At 42.9% G+C, this 20,409-nt stretch overlaps 1 protein-coding gene across 5 annotated transcripts in view; it reads right to left on the bottom strand.

Moving 5' to 3' along the window:
- Window positions 1–3,543: 3,543 nt before the first annotated feature.
- The window catches only part of LOC134349764 (arylsulfatase D-like), an 85,164-nt gene continuing 68,298 nt past the window's right edge, over window positions 3,544–20,409 (bottom strand). For 4 of the 5 annotated variants that reach the window (XM_063054603.1, XM_063054606.1, XM_063054607.1 and 1 more), the window contains 3 exons: window positions 18,872–19,034; window positions 16,704–16,825; window positions 14,768–15,152 (listed from right to left, as the gene is read on the bottom strand). In XM_063054603.1, coding sequence (XP_062910673.1) covers window positions 14,779–15,152; window positions 16,704–16,825; window positions 18,872–19,034 — 659 coding nt within the window. In that variant the 3' untranslated portion in view covers window positions 14,768–14,778. Of the gene's footprint in view, window positions 3,904–14,767; window positions 15,153–16,703; window positions 16,826–18,871; window positions 19,035–20,409 lie in introns of those variants that run through there. The other variant, XM_063054605.1, reaches the window with a different exon arrangement.

Raw genomic sequence — 20,409 nt, 5'->3', positions numbered from 1 at the left:
TAGTTTCATGGAAGGCAATTCATACTTGACAAATTATCGAGATCATTGAGGATGTAGTTTATTGATGGCTTATGCAATGGGTGGAGATACATCTCTACCAAAGGAGGTTTAAGATGCTCCCACCCTCCACTAGCCTGCATGGAGTAACACCTACTTAGCCGCCCCTCCCACCCCCCAACCGATCAGTGTCACATGAAGCCATGGTAGCAGGTGGTGGATGGTCGTACGAGCAGCTGGTGCATATCTCAAGTCCTGGTTATGCGACCACTATCGCCAGGCAGACAATCTCTTGAAGGATATTGATAATGGCTGGGGTCACCCTTCTTATAAAGACACTGCCCAGAAGAAGGCAATGGAAAACCACTTCTGTAGAAAAATTTGCCAAGAACAATTATGGTCATGGAAAGACCATGATCAGTCATGTCATACTGCATTGCACATAATGAACGAACGAACGAACGATAACTTTAAGGTGATTTGGTGGAAAGTACAGTGGGGAATGTCAGAGGAAGGTTGTCAGAGTGTCGTAGGCACATGGAACACACTACCGGGGAGTTGGTAGAGGCTGATACATTTGGGACTTTTAAGAGACTCTAAGATAGGCACATGGATGAGTGGATGAGGGCTACAGGGAGGAAAGAGTTAGATTGACCTTGGAGTAGATTTAAGCGTTGGCACTATATCATGGGCTGAGTGGTCTGTACTGTTGTATATTCTAACATACAGAGTGGATAAGGAGGGATCAGTAGGAGGAGTACATTTGGATTCCCAGATGGCATTTAATAAACTGTCACATAAAAAACCCAGATTTCAGCATTCATTACATTAATTTAAAAAGGCAATGTGCCAAGCTGGCAGTCAATCTGCAAGCATACCTGAACTTCTGGTTGACCTTTCTCGATTCCTCATCACCGTCTTAGTGCCAACTCAAAATAAAAAAAAAACAACTCACTTGCCTATCAAGTCTTATCCTGTCTGCAAAGGTCTCAGGAATATATAAACAGTCTACACCACAAAATAATTATGAGAAGAGTTTCAATCCAATTAAATTCTATCCAGATGAAAAAAAAATGTTAAAGAAAACCAAAGCAAATCATAAAATTCCAATTGAAAAAAAAATCATGAAGGAGATGGTTTCATTTTCAGTTCATTTTAATTCATTTGTTGGAATGTTTATATGTGAAAAAAATTAATCTCAGACCTACTTCAGAAGTCTTTCTAAATAATTCTGAACAGTTCTGCCAGACTTATGTTTCTTTTTAGCATTAAGAACTCTGAGTTAACGGGTTAAAGCTGAAGCAGAGCGGAGAACAAAAAGGTTGGATATTGGAAGGGATAATGAGGTGAAAAAGAAACAAGCACGGGAGGCCCCTTTGTGTTTTAAAAGGTCACACACACTCAGTGGCCACTATATGAGGTGCACCTGTACACCTGCTCTTTAACACAAATATCTAATCAGCCAATCACGTGGCAGCAACTCAATGCACAGGAGCATGCAGACATGGTCAAGAAGTTCATTTGTTGTTCAGAGCAGATAGCAGAACGGGGAAGAAATGTGATCTAAGTGACTTTGATGGTGGGATGATTATGGCTGCCAGACGGGATGGTTTGAGTATCTCAGAAACTGCTGACCTCCTGGGATTTTTCACGCACAACAAGCTCTAGAGTTTACAGGGAAAAACAAAAAAAGCATCTAGTAAGTGGCAGTTCTGTGGGTGAGAACACCTTGTTAATGAGGGAGGTCAGAGGAGAATGGCCAGACTGGTTCAAGCTGACGGGGGGTGGGGGAGAGGGGCAGTCACAGTAACTCAAGTAATCACGTGCGACAACAGTGGTGTGCAGAAGAGCGTCTCTGAATGGAGAACACATCAAACCTTGAAGCAGATGGACTACAGGAGAAGACCACAGACGTACAATCAGTGGCGACTGAGTGTGTGTCCCTCTACACTGCACTGGGAATATCACTTTGGCTTCTAAGTTCCAAAGATGTGAATCACAACTGACATTGACTCGAAACAATCCCGTAGCCACACGACACCCTCCAAGTGACCACCTCCTTGTTGTCCTTATCTCTAGAACCTTTCTCTTTAGCAACTAAATGATACAACATCGGTGTGCAGAAGAAAATGCCTGAATACACAACACACCGAATCATGAAATAGATGAGCTATAGCAGCAGAAAACCATGAGCATTCACTCAGTGACCACTTCATTAGATACAGGAGGTACTTAATAAAGTAGCCATTGAGTGTAAACACAGTGGCTACAGGACTAAGCGGGTTTTCCTCAAATGAGTAAGTCATCCCTGACTACCTAAAATCTATCCACCATCTCACCTTTAGAGGTGTAACTCTATTCCAGCACCAGTGATCCGGGTACAGTTCCTGCTGCTGTCTGCAAGGGAGTCTGGAAGTTCTCCCTGTGACCACGTGGGTTTCCTCCAGGTGCTCCGGTTTCCTCCCAAATTCCAAAGATGTATGTGGGTTAGCTGGTCACGTGAGTGTAATTGGGCGGCACGGCCGTGCTGCATCTCTAAATAAAATAAAGTCTCCAGGGCCCGCTGCAGATTTATGGAATTACTGAAATTAAGTAAGCTGAGCCCAGTGTTCAACTGACTGCATCAGAATTAAAAAGGCCTGATTCTGGGGTATAAAACAGAAGTAATGATGGACACTTCTCCCACACTATCAGCAACATCATCGCCTCTCATGATCTCCCATCCACTGTCACGAACCTCAGCTCCCATACCCCACACAGCTCGTCTCTACCTCCCACCCAAGGTCCACAAACGTAACTGTACCAGTAGACCCATCATTTCTGCCAGCTTCTACCCCACTGGACTAGTGTCTGCATCCCCTTAAGGAATGTGATGGAATACATCCCACTTACCTGGATGTGTACAGTTCAAACAACACTTGAAAAGCTCAATATCACCCCAAAGGGGAAACACAAGAGGCTGTAGATGCTCAGATGTGGAGACAGAAACAAGCTGCTGAAGGAATTCAGTGGGATGGACAGTATCTATAGTGGGAAATGAACAGTCGAGGGTTCATAATGATGCCCTTGTCCTGCACTACACAGGGGAGACAAAGGGGAGACAGATTGAAGGAAGGGAGAAGCAAAAGGACAAGGCAGTAGGTGGATCCAGGTGAGAAGCAATTACAAGCCATGAAGGAACTTAAAATCTGCAAAACAGCCGGAATGAGTCAAGAACAGTGGAAGTTTTATAAATACACCATAGAAAGCATTCTACCTTGGCATGGCATCTGCTCTGCAGGCAACCACAAGAAACTGCAGAGGTGTGGAGACAGCTCAGTACGTCACGGAAACCAGCCCCCCCCCACCACCACTCCATGGATCCTGCCTATACTACTCACCACCTCAGTAAAGCAGCCAGAATAATCACCCTTGAAATTCTCTCTTCTCCCCTCTCCTGACAGGCAGAAGATACAAAAGCCTAAAATCATGTATCACCAGGCTCAAGGACAGCATCTATCCCCACTATTAGCCGACTGTTGTACTGACCTTTTGCAGTATGTGAAAATGGACACTTAATGCTCATTTATACTTGTGCGTAGGGCTACGCCATAGGCTTGATTTATACTTCTGCGTAGCCCTACGCCGTAGCGAGCATGTGTAGTTGTGTCTGCGTCGCTCTGCAATTCCCCACCAAAACGCTAGTTGGCGATGGGGTTTCTATGCCACTGTGTTGAGTTTCTTCGTGAGAGACATGGACGAGGAACTTCATTTCAAATATTTTGAGATGTCGTCAGGTAGATTTGACGATTTGGTTCATCATCTCCAACCATTTATTTCGCATCAGTGTACGGACACGGCGGAGAAAAGCAACCGGAAATGCGATGCTACCAAGCGGGCCAATCACAGTTGCTGTGGTCTGCGTCGCTGTGAAAGCATGAGTTACATTTTTAGGGAGGTGCATGTCACCCTACGGTGTAGGGTTTGGCGTAGGGTACATAGTACCTACGACGTACATTTGACACACAAGTATAAATCAGCCTTCAATCTCACAATGTACCTCCTTACATGACCTTGCACTTTATCATTTATCTGCACTGCACTTTCTCTGGAGCTTTTACACTTTATTCTGCATTATTATTGTTTTACCTTTTCTACCTCAAGGTATTGTGTAATGATTTGATCAATATGAACGATGTGCAAGACAAGCTTTTCACTGTTTCTTGGTACATGTGACAATAATGAATTAATCCTCATTCCAAAACCAAGCAGACAAACCCAAAGTCTTCGTTGCTGGCAGAGAAGACCACCACTGTTTTGTGAAATTGTTCTTGTGACCAGCATTTTGTGAACTGTTTCCTGAGCTAATTCTGGCTGGATTAGTGATTGAAAATGAACATAACAAAGCCCCTATTGATAACCTGCTGCAGGTTTATGGAATTACAGAAATGAAGTAAATTGAGCCTAGTGTCTGACTTGAACTGGCTCAATCTGGTTTTAAAATGCCTTATTCACAGTAAAGCAAGGGAATTAAAACAGGGGCAAGTCCTTATTTGGGAGAAGAGCATTGAGGTCTCCTGTAGCCAACAAAAATAGACTCAGGCTAGCCAGTGGAGTCAGGACCAATGTAACCCGGAAAACCAACATTAGCTGTTGTTACAATTGATGGACTTAAAGTGACCTAGTTGACTGGTATGAGCAGGGAACAGGAAGTTCAGCCCTAGTGACAGAAGACGTGAAACTTTAAAAAAAAATCATTGCAAAAAACAAGTTTCTTGATAAACTTGGGGAAGTAAAACTTTAGGTGTCAATGAAAGAAAGTTTATTAAAGGTATGGAGACACAAGAGATGGCAAATGCTGGTATCTGTAGCAACAAACACTGAGTTGGAGGAACTCAGCAGGCTGAGCAGTATTAGATCATAAGAAAAAGGAGCAGAATTTTGTCAGCCCAATCCAGTCTATCTGCTCCTGCATTTAGTTATGGTTGATTTTATTTCAACCCCATTCTCTTGCCTTCTTTCTTAACTCGTAACCCCCGTAACAATCTCTGCTTTAAACATACACTCAATGGTTTGGCCTCCACATCTGTGGCAATGAATTCCCAAGATTTACCACCTCTGTGTGCAAAACTCCTTTTCATCTCCGTTTTAAAGGGATGTCCCTATATTCTGAGGCTGTGTGTTCAGATCCTAGACTCTTCTAATGAACGCATTCTCTCCACGTCCACTCTATCTAGCTCTTTCAGTAGCCAATGGGTTTCAATGAGATCTCCCCACATCTTACTGAACTCCATCAAGTACAGATCCAGAGACATCATACACTCATCATAGCAGTTTTCGGGGAAGAATGCTGAATTACAGCTCAATACATCCTGATGCAGGATTTCCACCCAAAATATTGACGGTTGCCTTCCACACAAAGATGTGGTTTGACCCCTTGCTTCCCTCCAACAAATTGTTTGTCAACCAAAGGTCTGAAGGATCAAAGACATCACTCCATGATTCTTCTGTGATCTTGGGTTCTGAGTCCATAGGACACTCAAAGCTGCTGTGCAGGTTAAGAAGGCATACAAAGCATTGGACTTCATTAATCGTGGGATTGAGTCTAAGATCCGAGAGGTAATGTGGCAGCTATATAGGACTCTGGTCAGATCCCATTTGGAGTACTGTGCTCAGTTCTGGTCGCCTCACTACAGGAAGGATGTGGAAACCATAGAAAGGGTGCAGAGGAGATTTACAAGGATGTTGCCTGGATTGGGGAGCATGCCTTATGAGAATAGATTGAGTGAACTCTGCCTTTCCTAGAGCGAAGGAGGATGAGTGGTGACCTGATAGAGGTGTACAAGATGATGAGAGGCATTGATTGTGTGGCTTTTTCCCAGAGCTGAAATGGCTAGCACAAGAGGGCACAGTTTCAAGGTGCTTGGAAGTAGGTACAGAGGAGATGTCAGGGCTAAGTTTTTTGGCTTTTTTGACACTGACCAACGGAAAAGAATCTTTCAGGTCAAAGTGAAAACTAATTTCTACAAATCAGTCTACATTTATTACAATTATCAAACACAAAACAACTGATTACATAATTACCCACCCCCTTCAAATCAGTAGTTAGTAGAGGCACCTTTGGCAGCAATTACAGCCTTGAGTCTGTGTCTGCTCTATCAGCTTTGCATAGCTGGACACTGCAATTGTTCCCCATTCTTCTTTACAACATTGCTCAAGTTCCGTCAGATTGCATGGAGATTGTGAGTGAACAGCTCTTTTCAAAACTAGCCACGAATTCTCAATTCGATTGAGGTCTGGACTCTGACTTGGCCACTCCAGGACATTAACGTCGTTGTTTTTTAGCCATTCCTATGTAGCTTTGGCTTTATGCTTGGGGTCATTGTCTTGCTGGAAAATAAATCTTCTCAAAAGTTGCAGTTCTCTTGCAGACTGCATCAGAGTTTCCTCTGGGATTTCTGTAATTTGCTGCATTCATTTTATTCTCTACCCTCACAAGTCTTCCCGGACCTGCTGCACTGAAACATCCTCACAGTATGCCATGCTTCACGGTAGGGTTAGTGTGTTTTTGATTATGTGTGGTGTTTGGCTTAAGCCAAACATAACGTTTAGTCTGATGGCCAAAAAGCTCAATTTTGCTTTCATCAGACCATAGAACCTTCTTCCAGCTGACTTTAGAGCTTCCACAAGCCTTCTGACAAAATCTAACCAAGATTTCATGTGAGTTTTTTTTCCAACAGTGGCCATCTCTTTGTCATTCTCCCATAAAGCTGTGACTGCTGAAGCACCTGGGCAACAGTAGTATATGCAGTCTCTCCCTTCTCAGCCACTGAAGCTTGAAACTCCTCGAGAGTTGTCAGGTTTCTTGGTGACCTCTTTCACTTGACCCCTTCTTGCACGGTCACTCAGCTTTTGAGGCTGGCCTGCTCTAGTCAGATTTACAGCTGGGCCATATTCCTTCCATTTCTTGATGATTGACTTAACTGTATTCCAAGGGATATTCAGGGACTTGGAAATTTTCTTGTATCCATCTCCTGACTTGTGCTTTTCAATAACCTTTTCGCAGAGTTGCTTGGAGTGTTCTTTTGTCTTCATGACGTAGTTTTTGCCAGGATAATGACTCACCAGCAGTTGGACCTTCTTCTCTTCTTCTTCGTCTTGTTTTACGGCGGTTGGCACCCAGCTTAATGGTGCATTACCGCCACCTTCTGCTCCGGAGTGTATGATAGACTTACATTCTAAATCCCTTCACCCAATCTCTCTCTCACACACACACACACACCCTAACCTACACTTTACCCTCCCATCTTTGCCCATCCTAGTACCCTATTCCTGCTTATCCATCATATCCTATAAAACACCCCTGTATCCCTTAAGAAAGCTCAAAGTACCCTAACCTGTGCTTTCTCAGCTATGCCCAGCAACCCTGTTAATGTGAATTCCTGCACCCCCAATTCCCTTAGATTAATTCTCATCATCTCTCTCTGTATCCCATACTTCCTGCAACTCAGAACTACATGTTCTACTGACTCCTCTTCCCGACATTCCTCACACAATCCTATCTGGTGTTTCCCTATCATTTTCAATGTTTTGTTTAATACACAGTGCCCCAGCCTTAACCTAGTCCACACAGTCTCCTCTCTTCTGTATCCACTACCTACCCTAGTAACTGCAACACTCTTTCGTATTTGATATAAATGCCTCACTTTCCCCTCTCTGTCCCTTCTTTCTTGCCACATTTGGATGATTTTTTTTTCCCAGATTACACACTTAACTTCTGCTTTTTTGATACTAATGTGCATTTCTATATTTTCTTTCTTTAACGCCCTCTTTGCCAACTCATCCACCCTCTCATTCCCCCTCACCCCTACATGTGCTGGAAACCATAGAAATTTTACCTGACCTCCCTGCTTTGCAATTCTTGTGACTAACTGAAGGACTTCATAAATTACATCTTGCTAACTGTTTGAGTGAAAAGACCTCAAACTTGCTAGAACTGAGGATGAATCTGAGCATATCAACACTTTGACTTGTCTAGCTTTCTCCACCCATCGCAACGCAACCAACACCGCCAGCATCCTCACTGTATATACCCCTAACTTATTAGATGTTCTTCTGCTGATTCCACTATCCTTTGGTGGTATAGCCACCCCAAACCCTGTCACTCAGCAGTTGGACCATCCAGATCCAGGTGTATTTTTACTACAATGACTAGAAACACCTTGACTGCACACAGGTGATCTCCATTTAGCTAATTATGTGACATCTGAAACCAATTGGCTACACTGGTGATGATTTGGTGTGTCATATTAAAGAGGGGGGTGAATATTTTTGCAATCAATTATTTATATTTGTGATTAATTTAGATCACTTTGCAGAGATCTATTTTCACTTTGACACAAAAAAGTCTATTTCTGTTGATCAGCATATAAAACACATTAAATCCAATGTGATTCAGTGTTGTAAAACAATAAAACAGAAAAACTTCCAAGCGGGGAGGAGTGAATACTTTTTATAGGCACTAAATATTGTCATGTACCCCGTGACGGGGATAAAGAAACCAGCTGAAGTAGAAACCACTTTGGAGTCCAGCATTGCTATAAACTACTAATATTTATTAGTAACAATGCAATACATTAATATATATGTAGATAAATCAAACAGGTTTGCAATGATTATATATAAAAGTAAGTGTGGAATATATATGTATGAAAAACCAAGCTTCTTTAAGTCTAGGGGTAAAAGATACAGTGTTACGATGTTGAGTAAAGTTCAGTTCAGTTCAGTTCATGGTATTTAGTTGAATAGTGATGGAGAGAGAGAGAGAGAAATTACTGGAACTCAACTTCCACACAACCCTATATTATTTCTATTAGGTGATATTGAAGGGATAAAACCGAAACTTAAACTGAATAAATATCTGAAAGAATTTATAAAAATTGCATTGGCAGTAGCCAAGAAGGCTATAGCAGTTACTTGGAAATCGGATTCGTATTTAAGTATGAATTATTGGAATAATGAAATTTCCAGTTGTATTCCACTTGAAAAAATTAATTATAATTTAAGAGATAAATATGATACATTTTTGAATATTTGGCACCCATATTTACAACAGATAGGATGGCATATTTAGTTGCTCCGATGACAAAGAAGTTGGTCCCTTGGGGAAAGTAATAAATAAATATACTAAATTTATTTTGAATCCCATGGAGCATGTGGAAACCTTCCAATATCCAGGCAGTTCTTCTTTCTTTTTCTTTTTTTTCAGGTAGGGGTATATATCGGGGGGAAGGGTTAAGGGGAGAGGGGTGGGTAGATATTATCATTCTATGTAATCACTTCGAAAACTCAATAAAAATTATATTTTAAAAAAAGAGAAAGAGAGAGAGAGAGAGAGTGAGTTGAGTCTTCAGGTGAGCTGTTGCCGTCGATCTTCTCGTCGTCCTCTGAAATCCTTCACAAGTCACCGACTGAGTTTAACCGGGGGACCAGTTTTCCTGTGGTGGAGCTATCACCCCGGCAAGGGTGGACACATCGACAACTCCCCCCCCGTTGGTCAACCCCTTCTCCTTCACTGGAATAGCAATTTGGATCGACCCGCCTGATCAATGCTCCAAAACCCACTTTCTCTGCGGGCACAACAAATCTCCTTCAGTGTCCAGGTCTTGTGTCTGAGGTCAGTATCATCTGACCTCCTATTTTATCTTCCCATGCTGAGCATCAATTGTCACTCAGAGTCCCTCCTTCCTTTGTCTGCAAAGAAATGCAAGCAGGCAACAAGTCCTTGAAAGTAACACCAACAACCTGCCTTCAGTCACCATAGCAACATTCAAGCTGCTCGACGCTGTCTCCAAACCCAACTCAGTAGAAATCCAAAGTTACTTCCAATGCCTTAAAGTGACAGTCCAACCGTTACTCTTCGTGTCTCTCTCTCTCTCCCTCTCTCTCTCTTCAAAAGCAACATATTGGTGGTAAATAACTCTCTCTCTCTCTTCAAAAGCACAGTTAATAGGAGTACTCCAGGATCTCCTCACAATATGGTGACTTATACGTACTTTGATAATAAATTGACTTTGAACTTAGGCCTGAAGACAATTTAGCCCATCGAACTAGTAAAGCAAATGTGTCAGACATGTTCAGCTGTTCCTTTCACAAAGCTCTGTACAATATTCCCTCCATTCAGAAGGCTTTATTCCGTTTCTGCCATTCATACAGATGCTGAAATTCAGGTCAGACTCACAAACACGAGAAAATCTGCAGGTGCTGGAAATCCAAAGCAACGCAAACAAAATGCTGGAGGAACTCGGCAGGCCAGACACCATCTATGGAAAAGAGTAAACAGTTGATATTTTGGGCCCAGATCCTTCATCAGGATCAGATGAAAGGTGTCACCTGAAACGTCAACTGTTCACTCTTTTCCATAGATGCTGCCCAGCCTGCTGAGTTCCTCCAGCATTTTGTATATGTTGCTTCAAGTTAGACTCATTTTCTTTGCAAAAGTAACTTTCCTCACATCCTCAGTCTATCTTTTGTCCAACCTTTTGTCATCTCTGGCTCTTACACCATTCATTTCTATCTATAACATTTAAACCACTCATGATCTTGCCTGGTACTCTCAGTTTCCAATTTATTTATTTGCTGGGGCAGCAGACACCAACAGAATCAACAAACTCATTCGTAAGGCCAGTGATGTTGTGGGGATGGAATTGAACTCTCTGACGGTGGTGTCTGAAAAGAGGATGCTGTCCAAGTTGCATACCATCTTGGATAATGTCTCCCATCCAGTACATAATGTACTGGTTGGGCACAGGAGTACATTCAGCCAGAGACTCATTCCACTGAGATGCAGCACAGAGCGTCATAGGAAGTCTTTCCTGCCTGTGGCCATCAAACTTTACAACTCCTCCCTTGGAGGGTCAGACACCCTGAGCCAATGGACTGGTCCTGGACTTATTTCCTGGTGTAATTTACATATTACCATTTAATTATTTATGGTTTTATTACTAGTTATTTATTTATGGTGCAACTGTAATAAAAACCAATTTCCCCCGGGATCAATAAAGTATGACTATGACTATTAGTTAGCTCTTGTACTTAATTAAATGGTCACTGCAGGTAAGCTTGAGATCTTCTGCTGCTGTTGGCCAGAATTGATTGGAAAAGAACACTGGCAGCGATGACAGCAGATTAGCAATGGCTGGAATTTCTGGAACCAGTTCAGAAGGCACAGGATACATACATCCCAAAGAGAAAGTAGTATTCTGAAGGCAAGACGACACAACCGTGGCTAACAAGTCAAAAGCAACATAAAGCCAAAGAGAGGGCATATAATGGAGCAAAAATTAGTGGGAAATTAAAGGATTGGAAAGCTTTTCTAGAGCAACAGAAGACAACATAAAATCATTAAGAAGGTTAAGAGGGAATATGAAAGTAAGCTAGCCAATAATATTAAAGAGGATACCAAAGGGTATTTCATATGGTGGGAGAGTCCAAGACCAGAGGACACAGCCTTGGAATAGAGGTGTGTGCTTTTAGAACGGAGATGAGGAAGAACTTCTGCAGCCAGAGATTGGTGAAACTGTGGAATTCATTGCCACTGGCAGCTGTGGAAGCCAAGTCTTTAAGTATATTTACGGCAGAGGTTGATAGATTCCTGGTTGGCCAGGGCACGAAGGGATATGAAGAGAAGGCAGGAGATTGAGGATAAGAAGGAAAACTGGATCGGCCATGACGAAATGGCAGAGCAGACTCGATGGCCCAGTTCTGCTCCTAGACCTAATGGTCCTATGGACTAAAAGGTTTCATCTCTGTAGCACCTTTAATGCAGCAAAGGGTCCAAGACATTACTGGAACAAGAATTTTCTTTTTATTTAGAGATACAGCATGGATCAGGCCCTACTGGAGCAACAAGCCTATTTAACCTGAGTCTAATCACATGATAACTTACAATTAACCTACTAACACCCTTTGGAACGTGGGAGGAAACCAGAGCACCGGAAGGTGATATGTGGAAAGGCTAAAGGCCGAAGAAGGAATCTGATAGGAGAGGAGAGTGGAACATGGGGGAAAGGCAAGGTGGAGAAGCACCATGGGACGTGACAAGAGAAAACTGGAGAGCCAAAGCGGGGATGGAAGAATAGGAAGGGGGGAGGGCGGAGAGAGAAAAATTACTGAAAGTCAGAGAAATTGATGTTTATGCCATCAGGCTGGTGGCTTTCCAGACGGAATATGAGGGGTTGCTTCTCCAAACTGTGAGTGGCTTCATCATGACAGTAGGGGACAAAGAGGAATGAAGCATTGCAAAGGAGCAAGAAAGAGTTAGAGCAGTGATTCCCAACGGGGGCAGTACCACCCCCTCAAGGGGGCCGTTAGGAGTCCTAAAGGGGCGGTAGGGGTAATAGAAGTCATCGGGGGGCATTCAAGATTCTGGGGGGGGGGGGGGGTTTAAGCGGCACCCTAACTTGAGGCACGAGACCTGACTGACCGTGTCAACTCGCTGTCATCGTCAACATCTGACAGGCATTTCCAGTTTGTGTTAATCTTTTGTTTTAATTTAGCCCTGTTAATGATGGATAAGTACATATAGTGCGATCTCTATGAGTCTGAAGGCAGTGGAGCCTTGAATTCTAATCCTATTCAGAAACAAAGTGTGTCAATACAAGTTAACATACTAGGAGTATGGTTTTATTCTGTTCCCATCAAATCAGCGATGCCTTATCTGTTACATTGCACTGCCTAATGAAGCCATGAAACCATTAAAATTGCAGGAACACTTGATAAAAGATACCCTGAAAAGGCTAATTATGGTATTACTCAATTCCAGAGGATGGAAAAAGCATTTGAAAAGCGTTGTACACTCGAGTCATTTGCCAAGAAATGACATACCTAGCCAATCTGTATAACAAAATGCACATTCTAAATATGAAACTGCAGGGTGAGCATTTTAATTTAATCTAGGCAAAAACTGCAGTGTCCATTTTTATCAGAAAATTGGAAAAGCAAAACATTGGGAGCAGAATGTTCTTAGTTTCCCTGCATGGAAAGTATGGCACTCTCTTTCACAGCTGCTGATTTGCAAGAGTACTGCTTACACCTGCAGTCACTGAAGAAGGATTTTCAGCATTGATTCAAGGATTTGAAGGATCTGGAAATTCCTTACTGGGTAATTAATTAACCCATTCCTTTTCAAGGTGGAAGAACAGGAAGAGAGCTTGCAAGAAGAAATTATCGAAATTCAGAATGATGAAAAATCAAAAATACTTTTCAAAAATGTCAGCTTTTGTGGTATGTGGCTACACTGTCATGCAAAGTTTCCAGGTCTTTGGAGAAGAGCCAAACTGCTTTTCATTACATTTCGATCCTCCTACCTTGTTGAAAGAGGCTTCAGTGCAGTGAACCATGTACTCACAAAAAACAGAAACCGCTTGGACATTGTTACACGTGGGGACTTGAGGCTTTTGCTGTCACATCTTGAACCAGATATTTCAACACTTGCTATAGATCATCAAGCTCAAGGCTCACATTGATATCAAAGCTGCTGTACAATGCACAGATACCGTGTCAGCTAGGTTTAATGACAAATAATTATTTAAAGCAGACTCATTTTTATAATGTTAGCATATGGTAGATAAGTTTTTACACTATGGGGGCACCAGATAATGTATTATGCCTAAGAAAGGCGTTGACAAGTATGAAGGTGCTTTGGGGGTGGGGGGGGGGAGCGTTGGGCTAAAAAGAGTTGGGAAACAGAGTTAGAGAGATGGAGAGAGTCAGGAAGGCAAACTGCAAAGATTAAAGCCCCAGCAGATGAAGATAGGAGCCTGACAAGATGGGGCATCACGATAGCATAGTGGTCAGCAGAACGTTTTCACAGTACGAGTGACCGGGCGTCAGTTCCCAACACTGCCTGTAAGGGGATTGTATGTTCTCCCCGTAACAATGTGGGTTTCTTCCGGGCGCTCCAGTTTCCTATCACAATCCAAAGACGTACTGGTTGGTAGGATAATTGGTCATTGTAAGTTGTCCTGTGATCAGGCTAGGTTAAATTGGTGGATTGCTTAGGACCTAGCTTGGAGGGCCAGAAGGGCCTGTTCTCTGATCTATCTCAATAAATAAAATAAAATCCATTTCTTGCTGCCTCTGACAAAGCAGCATAATCAAAGGCACCTATCACTCAGAAAATTCTCTCTTCTTCCCTCCTCCAGAATATACAAAAATTTGAAAAAACACACCAGCAGGCTCAAGGACAGCTTCTACCTCGACCCTTGAATGGACCTCTTGTACATTTAGGATGAAATCTTGTCCGCACAATTTATATCATCGCAGCCCTGCACCTTATTGTCTACCTGCACCGCACCTTCTCTGTAACTGTAACACGATATGTAACATGATGTTGTATCTTTTCCCTCGCACTATCTTGATGTAGTTATGTTTTGAAATGATCTGTATGAATGGCACGCAAATCTAAGTGTTTCACTATATATCAGTACACACACCAATAATAAAGTTGTTCTAATTCCCATTCAAACATCCCTACGGATGTTCAGAGTTTGATAGATTCTTGATTGTTTAGGGCATGAAGGGATACGGGGAGAAGGCAGGAGATTGGGGCCACGGGGAGAAGGCAGGAGATTGGGGCCAAGAGAAAAATTGGATCAGCCATGATGAAATGGCAAAGCAGACTTGATGGGTCAAATAGCCTAATTCTGTTCCTGTATCTTATGGTCAGATTTCACTTCTGCTTTTTATTCCCAAGCGAAATCATGGAATGTCAATAATTTAATAATGAAGCAGTCATTAGAATCATTTGCCAGGTTTGAGTGTTTTACTGGGCTGAATGGGATCTTCACTGCAGCCACAGAATGGAAATGTACCACAACAGGGCTGAAGCCAGGGCTTCCAGAGAACATTACTCCAAGACAGCTGAAGAGGCACTGGAGACAAGGTCTTCCGATGTTGTTCCACACCCAATCGGATTTGGTCCTGGATTTCATGGAAAAGAGGCTCTGTGGCAGGCGACAATGGGTTTGCCTCTGAGGGGTCTTTTAAGAGGTCAAAGAGCAAAGGTGGGTCATGGTAGGTGTTAAACTCACCATGGCATCCCCCTGCTTCAGTTTGGTAGCAGCTTTTATCTTCGGATCTAGGTGTAAACAAGTGAGCCTTCCACACAGAGTCAGCTGAAAGGGAGGAAAAAAAAATTGTGAAGGAAGGAAATAAATTCTCAAAAATGCAGCAAGGTAAGGTTACCTCACGCAGCTGACAAAAGGATTTTAATTTCCATGCATGACCGCAGCTTCTCAGAGGTTAAGGATGAAAAGTGGGATGTTTAAGGGGAACATGAGGGGGATCTACTTCACTCAGACGGTGGTGACAGCGCAGAACGAGATGCCAGCGGAAGAAGTGGATGCGGGTTCAATTTCAACATTTTAGCGAAGTTTGGTTAAGTACATGGATGGGAGTGATACAGAGGGCTACGGTCCTGGTGCAGGTCCGACACTGATACAGTTAGGCACCAACAGCGCCGCGGAAATTGCCATTCAGCATTGAACTCAAGGTAGGACTGCCTTAGGGACTTCAGCTCTGGATTTTTTCTTGGAACTTACTCCTGAACCCTTGCCCTCGAACATGTATAGCTGCAAGGCAGCAGAGATTTGAGATCAGAGTTTTCCTTTTCTTAGATGAGCTGCTGACCGCAGCTGATGAGCCCCTTCTGCCTGAAGCAACTGGTCTTAAGGTGCCGGTAACCCATCTTTGCTCCTTCTCCTGTCAGTGGAATGGTTGCACCAGGCTTAGTGGCTAGACCACACGTGTAGGCCAAGGACTTGGTTGTCAGAGCCTATTTGAGACACACGCCATTGGGAGCATTTAGTAAGTAGTGGGAGCTGATTCCCACTACCACATGGCGAAAGCAACCTGGAGGAACCCTGCCTTACCTATGCCTCCATTAATTAAGCTTAAAACTGGACCTTCAAGAGAGAAAACATCAACGAGCTGGTGATGTGAGTCTGTGAGTCTCCTTTGATTTTACCAGATTGGATTCATTTATTTATCACATGTACATCAAAATAGAATGAAATGTGTCGTTTGTGTTAACAACCAACACAACCTAAGGAAGTGTGGGGATGTGGGCAGCCTGCAGGTGTCCCGACACATTCTGGCGCTAACATAGCAATACAAGCAGCAGCAACAATAACAACAACAGCAAAATGAGACAACAACGGCACCACAATCCCCTTTCCCACCCTCCTCTGCCCATTAGTATACACAGACAGGCCTTCTACTTCAGGACAGGCTGCTTCTGGGCCCCCAGTCCTCAGTCCTAACTCTCACACTCACGTTGGGTCTCCAGTCCTCAGCACAGAACTCTCAGATATCAGGTCTCCAACCTCCAAAACGTGGCCCAGACTCTCAGAGATCAGGCATCCAACTTCCAATCCCTGGCCTGGACTCACAGACACTCGGCCTCCAACCTCCAATCCCTGGCCTGGACTCACAGACACTGGGCTTCCAATCTCCAATTCCTCGTCCAGACTCAAGAGACTTGCAGGCAGTGGGCCTCCAACCTCCAGAGAAGCTGGCCTAGGAGCTTCAACGTTCGGGCCTCTACCTCTGGAAGGCCGAACTGCTCAGTCGGCCAGACGTGGCCCCAATGAAGTCAGGCATACCTGTAGCTATACTGAGACTCACACCTACAGAGTATGAAGAAATGTTAGGTGGTGAACACTTACAGTCTTTTGGATGCCATCGCACTGCATGCAAAGCACTTCCGCAGTAATGAAACAGAAACTCATGCTCTGACCTCTGCACCTCGCCCCTCAGTAGTCCCATCAGGTTACGTCCATCAATTACCCTAGAAAGGTACAAGGACAGGCTTTATATTTCAAGATCACTGAGAAGAGAACAATATTCACTATGCATTTACGTACACATTCAGTAGCCACTTTATTAGGTACAGTTGTAAATATCTAAATAGCCAATCATGTGGCAGCAGGGTAATACAAGCAGGCATTGGCCAAGGGATTTAGTTGTGGTACGAAGCAAACATCAGAATGGGGAAGAAATGCGATTTAAGTGACTTTGATGATGGAATGATTGTTGGTGCCAGACAGGGTGGTTTGTGTATCTCAGAAACTGCTGACCTCCTGGGATTTTTGCACACAGCTGTCTCTAGAGTTTGCCGAGTATGGTGAATAAAAAACAGCCAGTGAGCAGCAGTTCTGTGGGTGAAAACACCTTGTTAATGGGAGTGGTCAAGGAGAATGGCCAGATTAGTTCAAGCTGACAAGAAGACAACACTAACTCAAATAACCAAATGTTATAACAGTGGTGTGCAGAAGAACATCGAAAGTTGAAGTGGATGGGCTACAGCAGCAGAAGACCATGAACATACACTCAGTGGCTATGTTATTAGGTATAGGAGGTGCCTAATAAACTAACGATTGAGCGTTTATCATTGTCTAAGCAGGAAATGTGAGCTTAGCTCCATTAATCTTACACGGTAATTTGAATCAGGCATCATTCTAGTAAATCCACAAGTAACTTCTCCACAATTGCCGTTTTGTTCATGAACAGTAGTCTCCAGAACTGCTCGCCATATTCCAGCTTTGGCCCCACTAAAGTCACGTAATTTGCAGCTATGCCGAGACTCAAACCCATAGAGTATGAAAATATGGCCAAGTAGTTAAAGCGTTTGACTTGAAATCCAATGGGGATTCCCCACACAGCTTTGGGCACTGCTCACGGCTCTCACAGTGAGGGACGAGGCAGCCAACTACCGGCTATTTTGGGCGCGAAGTAGTCAAGCTGAGCGATTGAAGCAATGTCAGCAAGAGGCCAATTGAGGGTACAATTACCACATCAAAGGGGTACTTGGACAATTACATGACTAGGAAAGGTTAAGGGATGAAGGCCAAGTGCAGGTAAGTGGACTTGCTCTGTGAGTCAGTTTGGTCAGCACAGAGAGGTTGAGCTGAAGGGATTGTTTCTCACTTGTATAGTTCTATGACTCTGACTCCAAGTAAAGATAGGCAACTTCAATGAGAATTAGGAATTCTCTTCAGCAAGTAGTATTAGAGTTTGAACCAAGTGTCAATTTTAAAGCTGTTTGTTTTCAAGCAACCAGAGTTACTAAAAACTAGGTTGAGGATAATTTCATTGAACTGCAGAATAGGGTTGAGAGACAAAGTTCATGTTTCTGTGTTCCAGTAGATCGGAGTTCCCAACCTTTTTTTAATGCCATGGACCTATACCATTAAGCAAGAGCTTGTGGATCCATGCAATATATCTAAATCTCTATCAGTCTCAAGAAAAAAGTACAATGACAAAATTCTTGCATATAAAGTTTTCATTCTGTATGTTCATGCAGGGAATTTAGAACAGGAAAATTGACCTGTGATGCAAAGAGATGAGAGCGGGAAGAGTGTTTGTCAACTGTTTGCTGGAGGAACTTAGCACAGTCAAGGTGTCTGTTTGAAGAAAGGCATTGTTCACATTTCAGATCGAAACTCAGGATCAGGACTACGAGTGGAGAGGTTAGATGGCAGGGGTCCAAGGTGACTGGTTGACTGAGGAGGGGTGAAAGGTGACGGGCAGGTAGTGCCAGGGAGGGGAGGGGTGTAGGGAGTAAGTGTCAGGTATTTGAGTGAAATAAAGGGAGATCGAGATAAAGGGAGATAGAAATAAAGATAAATAGAGGGAGATAGAGATAAAGAGAGACGGAGGAGGGAAGGGGATAGGAAGAACAGGCAGATGCAGCGAGGTGAGGTCAAGGGAGAGTGAAGGTAGGAGACCGATGCTGGGGGGAGGTAATTGGGAATACAAAGACTAAAAATGCTTGTAAGTTTGTCCAGATGGGAATACTTTACACTGAAGGAAATTTATATTTTGAATTGTTCACCTATCCTGTGGCAAGGATGCCCCAGCCAGGTTGATAACAGTTGGGTAAATGTCCATCAGGCTGGTGGGCTCATCAATTTTCCTACCAGAAGGCAACTGGCCCGGCCATCTGAATATTCCAGGGACACGTATCCCACCTTCCCATCCAGCAAGTCCCTTTTTACCTGAAAAACAAAAAGGCATCTGTGGTTATTTCTTTTGGAGTTAATATTTAGAAAAAAAAAACAATTTCCTTTCAGCTACTTTCTTACCATTCTTTCCCACCTTCCATGTCATGTGACATTGGGTCTAAATATGCTACCACATGCATGCGTTTCATAGTCTTCAGAACATACAGCATAGAAACAGGCCCTTCTGCCCAACTAGTCCATGCTGACCAAGATTCCCATCTAAGCTAGTCCCATTTGCTTACATTTGGCCCATATCCCTCTGTTGGAATTGATTATTTGTCATGCTTTTGATAAAATATTAACACAAGACTAAAATTGTAGTTTACTATTGTTTTTAAACTTGTATATTTTCACAATATGCTGTGTTTTGTCTCCATTTACTGACAGAGGAGTGGTTGTCACATTCTTCATTTTTTATTTTTTTAAATATTAGCATATAAAACACATGCTATGTGTGTTTTAATTGGTTTCTTCTTATCTCAAGAATGAGATGTTATCTGTAATATATAACTGCCAGCTTTTGCAAAAATGCCATTTTAGCTGTTCTTTGTTCTTTTGTTCCTCAGCTCCTCACTTAGTTTTATATGCTCTCTACCTGTTCCTTTGTTTAGACTTTAAAATAAATGACTATGAAGCCAAATTTCCATCTGTTCTTGAACTTCTAAAAGAACCCAGAGATCAGAAAATCACCGCGATCTAAACCAGGAGTTCCCAAGGTTTTTTATGCCATGGACCCCTACCATTAACCAAGGGCTCCGTGTATCCCAGGTTTGGAACCCTTGCTCTAAACCTTTTCAAGATGAAGTTTAAGGGAGTATGTACCAAACACGGGCAAATTTACCTATCCAAATGTCTTTTAAATGTTAAGGTACCTTCCCCAATCAGTTCATATATTGACCATATCTGGGTTATAAGTGTGCCCCTCAGATTCCTATTAAATCTCCTCCTTTTCCCCTTAAACTTATGTCGTGTAATTCTTAATTTCCTAATCCTGGATACAAAAGTGTCGATTCACTCAGGAAAGTTTGTGGATGCTGGATATCCAAAGCAACACACACAAAATGGCAGCATAGTGGTTAGCACAACAATTTACAGTACAGGCAACCTGGGTTCAATTCCCGCCACTGCCTGTAAGGAGTTTGTACGTTCTCCCTATGATCATGTGGGTTTCCTCTAGGTGCTCCGGTTTCCTCCCACAATCCAAGGTGTGTGTGTGTGTGTGTGTGTGTGTATATATATTTTAAAAATTTCTAGCCTAATATATAGACAAATAAACACACAAATAAATAAATAAATAAATAATGCTGGAGGAACTCAGCAGGTCAGGCAGCATCAATAGAAATGAGTAAATAGTCAATGTTTTGGGCTG

This window comes from Mobula hypostoma, chromosome 7 (assembly GCF_963921235.1).
Source record: "Mobula hypostoma chromosome 7, sMobHyp1.1, whole genome shotgun sequence".
Lineage (NCBI taxonomy): Eukaryota > Metazoa > Chordata > Chondrichthyes > Myliobatiformes > Myliobatidae > Mobula > Mobula hypostoma.
Note: the sequence above shows the minus strand (reverse complement) of the source record. Positions and strands in the feature narration are given on the sequence as shown.